Consider the following 14,338-nt stretch of genomic DNA (forward strand, 5'->3'; position numbering starts at 1 on the left):
TAATAAAGCCATTCTCTTAATCAGATCCAGAGTATTGTATTATCCCACTGGGCAAAAGTGTGTCAGGTTTGGAAACACGAGAAAAAAAAACAAAAAAAAAAACACTATTGTTTTCGGGAAGAAAGGCTCTTTTTAAGAAATTGGTTTTGGCAAGCTAAGGACAAGCTGAGGACAATGTGGGTTTGTTTCCTCTCAGTGCTTCCAGGATTGATGATGATGGTTTTCCTGCATTAGAAGTTGGATGCCAGCAGTCTTAGTTGTGGTCATCCAGAACTGCCACAATGAAAAACCCAGCAGATGAATCTAATTGCAGTACCTGTAACAGATGAGATGGCACACGTTGTATTTTTATTTTTTAATGCATTGAAGATGTTTAAAAGAATTGGCACTATTTGTGCTTGCTCCATTTTCATTGTCCAGTTGCATTGTGAGTGCATGAGCATGGATGTGTTAGCAGACAGCCTCATCACATGCCTGTGTTTGATTAAAGACACATTTATAATGCTCTTCGAGACACTAGATTTTTCATTCCGTGCAGACTGCTATCCCCAGAAGCAGAAAACGACAGCATTGACAGTTTTCTAAGATTGCCTTTCTTTGAGGTTAAAAGAGAAAATCCAGTTAAAAGAAAAAAAACAGAAAAATTAGCTCAACCAGCCAGAACTAAATCATATCAGCATTGCCAAGCCATTTTCCAGCTATCTTGTGGATTTAATTCCTGGCTTGCAACAGACTGACAAGAGGTAAACTGAGTTCATTCTCTCCTCTCATCCCTAGAGGGAAAAACCTTATCTCTTCCAGCAGCACGACACTGCACCCTGGCCATAACTGGTGGATACATTAACGCCTTTCTAATGTGGTCTGCCTGCTCAGACAATAGATCTTGTTCACTGATACTCACAGAATAGATGTCATCTCCTTAATAATCCCTGATCTGAGGGTCAAGGAACCAGTGTCCTTTGGCAAATTAGCTGCTGATAATTATTCCCAGGGGCCCGCTTTCTTTAGAGACCAGACAGATGATCTCACGCTTGGATAGGTGAAGGTATTTCTTCCTTCTTTGTTTCTCTCCTGTGCTTCCTGCACCTATCTTTTCCCTGTCCTTGAATTTCAAAGATGTTGTAGAATTCCTAGTAGTTTGGCTGTATCCAGTATACCAGACCCTTAATTATGCTGTTTCCGGGATTTAAAAACTGTGTAAGAACTCCAAAATGCCTTGTGAAAAAGCTTGATGCAATTGTAATGTACAAAGCATGGACCGTTTCCAAATCAAGACCACCATGCTTTGTTATTTTTACCGCTCCGTACCACAACCCTAGTTCTGGGTTTAGTTTGTTGTCTTTATCATTTGAACCACTCATCAGTAAGAAACGTTTAAGGGCTGACTGTTGCAATACCTAGGTAGATAAAGTAATAGGTGGATGAGATTCTGAGCCAACATTTGCTATCCTAAATGTGACACTGACCATTCTGTTTCTAAACCAATCCGTAAGGGTTAGGTTGAATGAACCTCATTATATATGCTATACTAGACTTTATTGATCTCAATCAAGGTGACTAGTGTTCTTTTCTCGTGCAAGTCTAGCAAAATACAATGCACACTTAATTCCACAGCAGCTTTTATAAACAGAGCAATGCACACAAAGCTGTGGTAAAATCATAAACATTAACCTTGTAACCTGAATCCCTGATGAGCCCAAGAGCAATCAAATTGTAATTGAATTCCAAAGGGTTTGCCTTCCACAGACCTCGAGCTACTGTGTGCACTTTGCAAAGCTTTCCTTATCTCAGAAACAGCCGCGTGAGTCTGGTGCATTCACTGCCGGTATCTAACCTATCCAATTTTCAATTCACAACAGTATCTCAAGATCCCCTGTCTTTTCATTGACCCTGTCGCCAATGTCATTGTCTGGTTATTTGAAGTAATTCGTCCACAAGTCTTTATGAAGAGTCTTCCCTTGTTTGGAGACAAAAGGAGAAAAGGTGTAACATCAAGTCTAAAATGTTAGTAGACATTCAGGAATTTATGATCTAACTGCATTTTCCTAAAAAAAAAGCTTTGGTTTTGAATGGACGGGTAACAGTTTTATTGTGTTTACCTTTTGTAAGGAAGCAACCCCAGTCCAATGCCCCTTGTAGTTTGATGCCATGCTTGCACCTCCAGAAGGTATGGGCTGCTAACATTAACACAGGTCTAATGAGTTCAGCTTCAATTTCCAAAGTTTTTTCGACCATGATAAATCTCATCTCCCTACTCCCTGTGCCCCTTGCTGTTAAATTACTTCTAATAGGCAGGGTAGTGTTGCAGACGCCACAAAGGGGGTTATTTCACTCAATACAGGTGTTACCTGAGTCATCTAATAGCGTACGGTCATAAAAAGACACAAGGAAAATACCTCAATCATGAGGGAATGAATTCTTTCAGAGGTTTAGTTTCCCATAATCTACGCCCATAAACTTTCACCTCTTCCCTTCTGGTTAAATGCTACCTGCGTGTAGGCCAAATGGGTTAATATATACCTGGAAACTTAAAAATCTTAGGTGTAATTATCTTTTTTTTTCTCCGGAGGAATGTCATGGTCAGTGCTTTGATCAAATGCAAAAACATTGTGTTCCTTTCAAGAGAAGCATTGTAGTGTGATACCTCGAGGCACGTACTGTATTGTATAGTACGTTACACTGATAAGCCACTGAAGACACTCTAACTCCAGTAAACAGTTTAAAAAATAAGCCTGCTGTAGTGAACAAAAAACAAAAGCACGGCTTTACCTTTCTAAAGTGACTCTCTTCGGCCTCTGAAACGCAATCCAGTTAAAACTGCAGGTATTGTAATCCCAGCCCTTTCCTTGTCTCATAATGGATTGAGGTCCTGAGACAATCCTTTAAATTGTGGCTCGCTCGCTCGCTCACTAAGATCTCATTTTATTGTCTTTCAGGTTGTTCCCTCCCCCTCCCCCAGAAACCAAAACCAGCAGAAGATTGTTTTCTCTCATCCCTATTCAATCGGCTGCCCTGCGAACGGCACAGATTAACAGAAAACCATGGGTCTTCAAGGCCACGTCCTAGTTTGCCTGGCCGTAGGCATGCTGCTCCAGTGCGCCCACGCTGGGATCATCAAGAAGGTCATCCGTCAGAGGAGGGAGGCCCTGGTCACCCCAAAAGAGGAGAACCTCACCCTGCCTTCCCCAGACGAACCTGTGGTGTTCAACCATGTCTACAACATCAATGTCCCTTCAAGCTCCTTGTGCTCCGTCGACCTGGATTCTCCCGGTGCGACGGAGGTCAAGCCCCAAGCCCCATCTGATGGTCAGTCCGTTGAGCACACGCTGGATGGGGAGAACCAGATCGTCTTCACCCACCGGATCAACATCCCCCGGCAGGCCTGCGGCTGTGCCAACGCCCCCGATCTCAAGGACCTCCTGAGCAGGCTTGAGCTCCTGGAGGGGCAGGTCTCTTCTCTAAAGGAACAGTGCGGCAGTGGGGCTGGGTGCTGTCAGTCCCAGGCTCAAGGTAAGGCACAGCCATACGGGCTGGGTGAGGGAGTGGGTGGATGGAAGGTTGGGTTGTCACTGTTTGTTCATTGAGCTTTCCTGAATTCTTATTTGAAAAATATAACTTAGAGTGCAGTAGGAGCCGGAAGACATTGTTAAACTATAGGGTTGTAAATAATGATGACCAAACCATTTAGATCTTAAGGATCTGACCTTAAAAATAACTGGTCCAACCACCTAGGTTTTCACCAAGGTTGCCTTAAAGCGACTCTATTTTCCCATTAATTAACCCTCTGTAAAATACACTGTAGTGGAGCTAGCCTTAGTAACTCGTACCCTTGCTGTCCGCAGGTGCCATAGAGATAAAACCTTACTGCAATGGCCACGGTAACTACAGCACAGAGACATGCAGCTGCTTGTGCGAGCCAGGCTGGACCGGTGCCAACTGCACGGAGGTCGCGTGTCCAAACGACTGCCAGGACCAGGGCCGCTGTGTGGATGGCGTGTGTGTCTGCTTCGAGGGCTTCATGGGCGAAGACTGTGGGGTAGAGACGTGCCCGGCGGACTGCAGTGAGAACGGGCAGTGCATCGACGGGGTATGCGTGTGCACCGAGGGCTTCAGCGGGGAAGACTGCTCCCAAACCAACTGCCCCAACAACTGCCTGGGCCGCGGCCGCTGTGTGGACAGCGAGTGCGTGTGCGATGAAGGGTTTACCGGCGATGACTGCTCTGAGCTCATCTGCCCCAACGACTGCTACGACAGAGGCCGCTGCGTTAACGGCGTTTGTTTCTGCGAGGAAGGATTCACCGGAGAGGACTGCGGTGAAATGACCTGCCCTGGAAACTGTAACAACCGGGGCTACTGCGTGGACGGGCAGTGCGTTTGCAGCGCTGGATACACTGGCAAGGACTGCAGCGAGCTGACTTGCCCCAACGACTGCAAGGAGAGAGGCCGCTGCGTGAACGGCATGTGTATCTGCGACCCTGGCTTCGTCGGCGAGGACTGTAGCGAGCTGGCCTGCCCGGACAACTGCAACAACCGGGGCCAATGCGTCAATGGGCAGTGTGTCTGCGATCAGGGCTTCATGGGAGAAGACTGCTCTGAGCTTTCCTGCCCCAACAACTGCCAAAACAGAGGCAGGTGCGTGAACGGCCAGTGCGTCTGCGACGAAGGTTTCACCGGAGAAGACTGCAGCGTAAAGACCTGCCCCAACAACTGCTTCGGAAGGGGCGAGTGCATTGACGGGAAATGTGTCTGTTTCGCCGGCTTCACCGGAGAAGACTGCAGCGAGCTGACCTGCCCCAACGACTGCCTGGGCCGCGGCCGATGCGTGGACGGACAGTGTGTTTGCGATGAAGGCTTCACAGGCGACGACTGCAGCCAGAAGACATGCCTTAACGACTGCTTCGGAAGGGGGAATTGTGTGGATGGGCTGTGCGTCTGTGACGAGGGCTTCATGGGAGAGGACTGCAGTGAGCGCTCCTGCCCCAATAACTGCAACGACAGGGGCCGCTGCGTGGATGGGCAGTGTGTCTGCGATGATGGTTTCATGGGCGAAGACTGCGGAGAACTCTCCTGCCCCAATAACTGCAACGACAGAGGCCGCTGCGTGAACGGGCAGTGCGTCTGCGATGACGGTTTCATGGGCGAAGACTGCGGAGAACTCTCCTGCCCCAATAACTGCAACGACAGGGGCCGCTGCGTGAACGGGCAATGCGTCTGCGATGATGGTTTCATGGGTGAAGACTGCGGAGAACTCTCCTGCCCCAATAACTGCAACGACAGAGGCCGCTGCGTGGACGGGCAGTGTGTCTGCGATGACGGTTTCATGGGTGAAGACTGCGGAGAACTCTCATGCTTGAATAACTGCAATGACAGGGGCCTCTGCGTGAACGGGCAGTGCGTCTGTGACCTGGGCTTCGTGGGAGAGGACTGCAGTGATCTGGCATGCCCTGATAGCTGCAAGGATAGAGGTACCTGTGTTGATGGGCAGTGCATCTGTGAAGAGGGATTTATCGGGGCGGACTGCAGCGACGGTAAGCTCTCCATCTCGTAATTATTCTTGTCTTTGATTTCAAATCAAGAGTAGCTGGTAGATGCAGACCTTAGAGAGGAACTATGTTATTTACATGCATGTCCCAGGGAGGGATAATATTTATTCACTGACCAATTTGGAAAAAAATAATTCTTCCCATTTCGTAAAGCAGAAATCCCCTAGCCACTAGATACAGTGATATATATATATATATTGAACAGCCTTAGCTAAATTGTTATTTTCTTGTCATGTTTTTTTTTGGGTACCATTCTGTTAATTGACTGTCATTACATATTAAGCCTAAATCTGTTTTAAATAATAGTCTTGAAAACTGACTGATTTAATCTAATTTAGGGTAGTTAAATGTTTATAGCATTCATTTATACCAGTCACTAGCATTGCATTTATGGTCAGTGAAGCTTTTTGAGAGCGGGAAAGAGAGTGGTCTGAAAACTAAACCACACACTCCTATTTAGTCAGAAGTGATGAGAAAACCTGACACTTTAACGTGTCATTTTTATAACATGTATTAATTTATCCAACTTCAACTGCTGGTCATGTTTCTGTTTTACAAGAATATCTGATACACACAGTGACTCGTTTCTGTGTACCTTCAGCTATCTTTACAAGCCTGGGTCACAGATCATGGAAAGAATCCACAAGCAGGAGTAACGATTAGTCTCGCTACATTAGGAGTCAGGAATGTAGCACCAAGTGCCTGCTGTTCGCTACATATTACCTAAGACTTTGCTTTCTACACTACAGTACGGTTTGCATTATAGGACATATTTAGCCTGCACTCTATTCTGTAACATACATTTTTAAATAATAATGACTGTGTATTGACATAGTGGTTACTTAGTAAATGCATGTGTGCTTACACATAATTACAATGTCATTATGCATTGTTACAATGCACTCAATGTGTCATTCTTTTGCACCACATATGTAAGTACGCAATTGTATCAGAAATGGGTTAGGGTTATATCGTGCAAAAAGATTTACACATTGAGTACATTGTAACGATGCATAATAACATTGTAATTATGTGTAAGTACACATGCATTTACAAAGTAACTACTATGTAAATACACAGTCATTTTTTATACCCTGAACTAAAAAAAAAGAATAAACCCTTACAAAGCAGCCTCCAAGGTGCTGAGCAATACCTCTTTCTTCCTGAGCTGGAGCTGAGCTGTATTGCAACTCTCTATTATTATTTTTTTTTTTGGAGTTGTTGATATGAAACTAAGGGTCTACAGGTTCAGGCTGGCCCCTCTGAAATGTCAAGCCCAGGCCAGGGATTTACAAGGCAATCAGAGCTTTTGAAGTTATAGGTGTAAAGTCCTGTAATTATAGTACTTTTAGATGCATGCCTCACTTTTTTTTTAGCCTACCTTCTACTCATGGGTCTTATGAATTGCTAATTTGCTAGTAAACAAAATAGATATATTTTTTTTGTCCAAGGTTTGGTGGATTAACGAAGTAACTTAGTGGCAATTGGACAGGAGTTTAACTTCAAGGCATGCAGAGCAAATATTTGTTTTGGCTTCCAACATCGTGTAAAGTGATTATTTACTCAATTAGGGGTTGGGGTTTTTGGTGTAGTATATCGTATATGATTAAGTGTCTTTGAATGCATGCATTGCACTCCATCAGAAACACAGAAGAATATCATTTGTGTGAGCCATTGCGTCCATAGTGCTACAGAAAATCTCTATATATTAAAGCAGAAATGCACTGTGAGGAATTCTAACAGGCTCTATGGAATTAAAGTAATTCCATCCGCATCTGAATCTTCTCTGTCCTAAACGCTCTTCGGCTTTGTGTTCCCGCGACGGCGCAGTTTCCCCCCCGAAGGACCTGACAGTGACCGAGGTGACCCCTGAGACGGTCAACCTGACCTGGAACAATGAGAAGATCGTGACGGAGTACCTGATCACCTACGTGCCCACGGCTCCCGGGGGTCTGGAGCTGGATTTCCGCGTGCCCGGGGACCAGCAAGCAGCCACCATCCCTGAGCTGGAGCCGGGCGTGGAGTACCTGGTGCAGGTCTACGCCATCCTGAAGAACCAGAGGAGCGTCCCTGTCAGCGCCCGCGTCGCCACGCGTAAGTCTGGGGCAGAAACCTGTCACCCCCCCCCCCCCGCGCTCGTTTCACACTGCAGAGCTCAAGAGGGCTCCTGGGGATGGGTGGTGCATTATCACCTGTTTTATGGCACTAGTCAAACTTCTAGTCATAAACCGTTAGCAAAAAACGTTTAGAAGCCCTTAAGTTAAGTACTTTGCGAAACAGGTACTGTTAATAATACAGGGGCTGTATTGTTATTTTTTTAATTTTTTTTTATTGTATTGTTTGTTTGGCCAGACATGCCCGAGCCCGAAGGCCTGAGGTTCAAGTCTATCCGGGAGACCTCAGTGGAGGTGATGTGGGACCCCCTGGACATCTCATTTGACGGCTGGAAACTCGTTTTCAGAAACACGGTAAGCGGGACTGCCTATTAACGGAGCTCCTAACAGTTTGCAGCTGTATACCGCAGCTGAGGCACAGGAAAGTGTAGGAAAGAATGGTTAAGCATTTGCAAGTACGCTACAGTTACACTGTAAACCCCAGGCAATCCCAAAGCTGTGTAAACTCATGGCAGTTTTTTATTGATAGGTGGTACCAGGGCCAACACGTATTTAGTCTTTGTAGAGGAAACTGTAGGTGTTGCAATATTCAGTAGCAGCTTTATAGTTTTGGAAATTACAGCCCATCTGTCAAACAACTGCAATGTCCTTTGGACTGTTTCTTTTCTTTTGAGATTTACAGGGAGTTATTTCATGCTGCTGAATCAAACTGAATCCCGGTGGAAATTCTAATCTATTTAAATAAAAATCCAAATGGGATAAAACAGATCCATCATTTTGACACTGAGATACATTCCAATAAGGAAACATTAAATCAAATTGTTTTCACAAGCAGTCTTATAAATGTGATGGCGTTACCAGTGCAATCGCGGGACTGTGTTGCCTGCTGCCTGATCTATTTATGATAAGCAAAGCTGTGATTTCTTTTCCCCAGCTCAGACTCAGATTTAATTTCACCGGGGGTTTACCTGAACTTTTCCAATAAGATTCGGTTTGATTTGACCATTTATTTTTTCATCTGGGCCACAGCTGGGAGCAGGGAAATGTGTTTCTTAAATCGTATTCTGAACCTAAAAACTAAACCAATCACGTATTCAAAATTACAGAAAGAAGATAATGGTGAAATTATCAGCAGCCTGTCTCGCCCCGAGACATCCTTCGTCCAGTCAGGTTTGGGGCCCGGTCAGGAATATGAGGTTTCACTGTATGCTGTGAAGAACAAGACCCAAGGACCCACAGCCACTAAGAATGTCATCACGAGTGAGTCAAAAACACAGCATCTAAACCAAGAGCTCTGATTGGCTGACAGGGTCAGCAATGGGCTAATGTACGGCTCTGCTCAGGGGGTGGAGTTTAGCTCTGGCTCTGGAACTGTGGTCACTTTGAATAGGTACTGCTCTTTAAGAGTTAAAAAAAACATGAGGGAATATTTTATAAACACAGGGGGATGTTTAATTGGGTTGTTAGAAGTGTTCTCAGTGGAAAAAAAAAATTGGTAGTCAAAAAGTCCTCAACGACACACACAATAATAATAAGAATACTAAGAGGAGACTGTTTAAACATGACAAGTGAAGAGGAAATAGCGAGCCATAATTTATTATGGAAAGTGTATTACGGTCTGAGGCTATACAATATTAAAGCTCTGTCGTAACCACCTCCACATGTTCCTAAATTAGGAGAACAAGCCCTCAGCTCAGAGGGCAGTAGACTAAACAGCAGACTCTCCTGTTTCCCCCTTTGTATGTTGGGGGGGAGACCAGGAACCCCCACTGGAATAAATGGAAGCAGCCATGGCAAGACTGTCCCACTGAGAATTTGTAGACTGACTATTTCGACATTCTTTGGAAAATGCGCGTCTTTTATTGGACTGTAAACCCCACAGGGCATGCCCTTTGGAGTTTGAAAAACAGATAAAGCTGTCAGGCAGGCATGTTTAATTAACACTAAGGGCGAGTTCAAACCCAGCACATTGCTGCGGTCTTATAAATTAGGTTACCAGTGCAATCGCGGGACTGCGTTGCCTGCTGCCTGATCTATTTATGATAAGCAAAGCTGTGGTTTCTTTTCCCCAGCTCAGACTCAGATTTAATTTCACAAGGTTGATGTGCACTTTCCATGCCTGCCACAATCAGTTAAATATGCACACCGCTTCTTATTTATGCTTTGAGGTGACAGTAGGGATTCCAAGATAAAGAGGAATTTAATATGTATATCCCGCTGGTTATCCCTTGCTTGTTTTTAAATTCAATTTTCATAAATGACAGGATAATCTCATGCCTACTGACATGCAGTTCTGTCAGATCTCAGCCTAGCTCGCCAATTAAGCGCCACGGCCTTCGGTCAAAACTGTTCTTGACCCTCCGTGACCTAGCCAGCCTAAAGACTCTGCGCACTTTAACCCTGCCAGGGATCGACTCTCCAAGCCAAGTGGAAGTGAAGGACGTGACGGACTCGACCGCCTTCATTACCTGGTTCAAGCCCGTCGCCCAGGTGGACGGAATCAGCTTGTCCTACTGGCCCAGTGGTCAGCCGACAGACAGGACCACAGTGGCGCTCTCCGGCACGGACAGCCAGTACAACGTGGACAGCCTGAAGCCCAACACGGAGTACGAGGTCTCGCTGGTGTCTAAGAGGGGGGACATGAGGAGCGACCCCATCTCAGAGTCCTTCACTACAGGTGAGACAGCAGGCCCACACCACAGAACTTCATCCCAGTTTTTATTGTTTTATATATATATATACACACACACACACTGTCTTTTCATTACACAGGACTGGAACCAATGGCAGACTAACCTAACCAGGCCACCATGCTATTTAAATACAGTCCTAGAGGACCTGGTTGGAGACAGGTAGCCATAACATCAGAAACAAAGTAATACATTTATGTAAATCGAGCATAAAACAGAACAATGCACACCAAACAACTGATGACAACTATTTACAAGGTCCAGAGTCCAGGAGCCACGACATGCTGCTCCTGCTGCTTGCTGCAGCCCTGTCTCAGTTCAGCTCAGATCCACCGCCACTCCGAGTCTAGGCAATGAACAGGGGATGGTTTATTTAATGGATGTATCCGACACGCTGAAAGTAAAACCTGCTATTAATTATTTATTCAAGGATATAAGTTATCTGTTGTTGCACAGCATAACCCATTTAAGTATTAAATAAATAATATTATAGATTTCATATTATAGATTTCAAAGTTTAGAAATATGTTTTTCTAAACACTTCTGGCGCTTAAGAGTCTGTACTGATGTTTAAAGGATGGCCAAAGGCATTCTTGTTTGATAATGAAATTCTGTTTTTGTTTGGTTTGTGTTTTGTCTTTGAATCATGAGGCTTGGTTTATCAACCTTATCTCGATCTCGAACATCAGACTTTTGAAATGCAGGCATGAGCAAGGTTAAGCTTCTCAGCTTTTGACATCTCGTAACTGAAGGAATATTTACCCCCTTTTGACACAACCAGTAATGCCTTCCAGATTCAGCCTAGGGCAGCTGTTAGGAGACTGGGAACAGAATCCTCAAAATGTATAAAGTAAAGCACCCGGGAGGGTCACAGATTAAATATTAAGTCACCCATTTAAAAATGCTGATCTCGCAAAACACTCTAGAACCCCTTTTTGTTTGTGCTGGTGTTCTAGATCTGGATGCTCCCAAGAACCTACAGCGCATCTCCCAGACTGAGAACAGCATCACTCTGGAGTGGAAGAACAGCAAGGCGACAGTGGACAGCTACCGCATTAAATACGCATCTCTGTCCGGGGGAGACCACGCAGAAATCACTGTGCCACGGGGCAGACAGGCCACCACCAAGGCCACGATCACTGGTAAGGGGCTCAGTTCTGTCTTGTTTAATGAATCCAAAGCCCACGTAAATCAGCTTCTGCTTGGGTGCAAATCTGTCTTCTTTAAAACTAATATTGAAAACGTTTTCGTTCTTTGTTGTTTACTTTTAAGCTGAGGGAACAAAAAGCCGCCTCATTCCTTGGAAATTGGTTTCAGTAGACTAGGTTTTAAGGTCACTGCAGGGCACATCAGGGGAGACTTGGGGTTTGATACAGCAAAGTTGCCTCAAACTAGGTCTCCCGGTCTCCTGCGGGGGAAAAACAGTAGCTTTATCTTCCCTCAACTTTAGACTTTTCATTCTTGGTTACTGCAAACATGTTCAATTTTATTTTTGGCTTTTAAAATGCACGTTGATTTATGTACTGGCAGAGTTACACAATAAGAATGAATATTAAATTTAAATTATATTTAAAAAAATCAGGCCACTTTAGTTTGGATACTGTGCTTTCAGGAACTGCAGACAGCGGTTCAGTATTAACTGCATTTGTTTTTTTTAATGTTTAATGTGGTACGTTTGCCTCATATTTAATGTATGATGATCTGGTAAGTTCATACTGCAATTCCATTACTGCAGCTAAGTTCACATCCTCCTACTCACCCCATTTAAAAGAGCTGAAAGACGTCCAAAACACTTTGAAGCAAATCTGGCGGAATTACTTTAACAATGATCCAACTTTTTAAATTGCTATTCATTTACATTTTTTTTAAATGTACTCTAGAATCTGAACAGAGATGGCTTGCATTTTTTTGTCATCAGATAAGAAATTGTACTGCACAGGAATTGCGTAATTATTACTGCAATGCACTTTTCATAACCATGCTCTACAGTATATCCTCAGTCTGTATCTGTTTTAGTTTTAGTGAAACAGTTCTCTAGACAAAGCAGTCCAATTAATGTTTTTCTTTATTTTCCTAGAATCATATTTCCACAGAACCCAGACTTCATTCCACTTAAACAAAGCTGTGGCATTGATGTATTATGTCTTGCTTTCTTTTTGAAAGTGACTGGATGTGGTCGAAGGACCATACCGAACGGAGTATTGAAGGAAAATAACTTGGCTTTCCTGTGGGAGCTTTGAAATCTCCAGTATGTTTCAGTGGAAACACTGCTCTCCAATGTACAGATTGAGCTGTCTTCTTAAAACCCAGCACGTGGGGTGGGGACCTCTTTGTTGTAAATCTACGGTGGCTGGGTAATTTAATCATCTAAATACTTCTGTGTGCAAAGCTTAGTGAGACGGGGGAAAAAAAAAAAGATTATTACTCATTTAATTGAGCCTAATTCCTGCGCTGAGCTATTTAATTGTACTCTATTCCGTGTAATGAATTGGCACTGCAAATCCTTCAGGCTTTTTCACCTAATAGCTGTGAAAGGTCGCTAAACACCTAGCGGTTTTTATCCGGTTATTATCTGTAATAACGCCTGTGATTTCATTGATAATTACTTTCATTGTTTTAGGTCTGATTTCATGCTGCGAGGTGCCGGCTGAAAACCCTTGTGTGAGCTAATAAATAATAATGACAGCAACTAGACAGAAAGAAACCCTAATTACAGCGTGGAGTTGGATTTTTAAGCCCTTTATGTGTTCATTCATCTTTCAAGGTGCAGATTCATGGACGTGCCTTGTCTTTACCCACTTATCTCTCAACAAGACTATTTATTTAACAAAAGAGATAAGTGTTTCTAATAGACTATTCACACTACCTGTGTAACGTGATTGTTAATGATGGGAATGGGAATGGTGTGGTTTCAACCTGCGTTGTTCACCCATTAATTAGGCAGTGTGGATGTTCAAAAGTCAAGTCAGAAGGTTTGGATGAGTTATCAAACCAAGGTCTAGCTTTGTGGATGTTAAAAATCTCATGGCACTTTAAAGGAAGAGCAGATTTAAAAACAACAATAGCTTAATGCAATCGAACGTAGATTCTAAGGTCAAATATAAAAGCAGCAGATCAAGGATTAGGGGTTAATTTGATATAGCTAATGCTGGATAAACCACAGCTGTGTTTTTTTTTTTGGATTCAGAGAAACTCCCTGGATTGCATTAACCACGTATGTTTCAGGGTGTAAAAATTATCCAACAAAATCCAACTGCATCTTATCCCGGTGGGGAAGATTGATCAGACCAACCACTTGGGTTGTGATGTAAAAGCATTTAAAAAGTCTTCAATCCTGTGCTCTTCTAAACAGAGAAGATCAGAAGATAATCACTGGAAACTAGATCTCAGTATAAATCTATCCAGATTAATAATAATAATAATAATAATAATAATAATAATAATAATAATAATAATAATAATAATAACCCCATCAGTAAACGGCACCTGTCTTTGTGCTTCGACAGGTCTGAAGCCAGGCACAGAGTACGGGATGGGGGTCACCGCTGTGAAACAGGACAAGGAAAGCCTGCCGGCCACCATCAACGCAGCAACTGGTGAGTGACGTCTAACAGCTTCTGCAGCCAGAGGGGGGGTCGGGGGAGGGTTAGCAAAATAAAATGATACATTTATATATAATATATTCAAATTCTTCACTCACATATACTTACCAACAATGCTTGCTTTAAATGGATATTCTAGGCAAATGGTATGTCCCCTGCCACCCCTCCTCCACCTGTGCAATGGTATCTTCTTCTAGAGGTCAGTAGTTTAACCCGTGACCTCAGAGGGCAGATGTCGGAGGTCTCCCTTCATAACAGGATGGTCCCCTCAGGCCTTATGGTCCCAGAACTGCGCTATAATTAAATACAGACTGCTGTGTATTACAATTAAGCTGCTGACACGTTCATTTAATTGTGAACAAAGCTTCAGACAAATTGCTGGGAGAAGT

At 43.8% G+C, this 14,338-nt stretch overlaps 1 protein-coding gene across 7 annotated transcripts in view; it reads left to right on the top strand.

Moving 5' to 3' along the window:
• Positions 1–14,338, top strand: part of LOC117396966 (tenascin-like) — an 89,229-nt gene that overhangs the window by 52,540 nt on the left and 22,351 nt on the right. For all 7 annotated transcript variants that reach the window (XM_059005403.1, XM_059005401.1, XM_059005404.1 and 4 more), the window contains exons 2-9: positions 2,937–3,510; positions 3,843–5,528; positions 7,374–7,637; positions 7,896–8,011; positions 8,764–8,917; positions 10,065–10,334; positions 11,304–11,489; positions 13,854–13,943. In XM_059005403.1, coding sequence (XP_058861386.1) covers positions 3,042–3,510; positions 3,843–5,528; positions 7,374–7,637; positions 7,896–8,011; positions 8,764–8,917; positions 10,065–10,334; positions 11,304–11,489; positions 13,854–13,943 — 3,235 coding nt within the window. In that variant the 5' untranslated portion in view covers positions 2,937–3,041. The remainder of the gene's footprint in view (positions 1–2,936; positions 3,511–3,842; positions 5,529–7,373; positions 7,638–7,895; positions 8,012–8,763; positions 8,918–10,064; positions 10,335–11,303; positions 11,490–13,853; positions 13,944–14,338) is intronic.

Source organism: Acipenser ruthenus, chromosome 31 (genome assembly GCF_902713425.1).
Source record: "Acipenser ruthenus chromosome 31, fAciRut3.2 maternal haplotype, whole genome shotgun sequence".
Classification (NCBI taxonomy): domain Eukaryota; kingdom Metazoa; phylum Chordata; class Actinopteri; order Acipenseriformes; family Acipenseridae; genus Acipenser; species Acipenser ruthenus.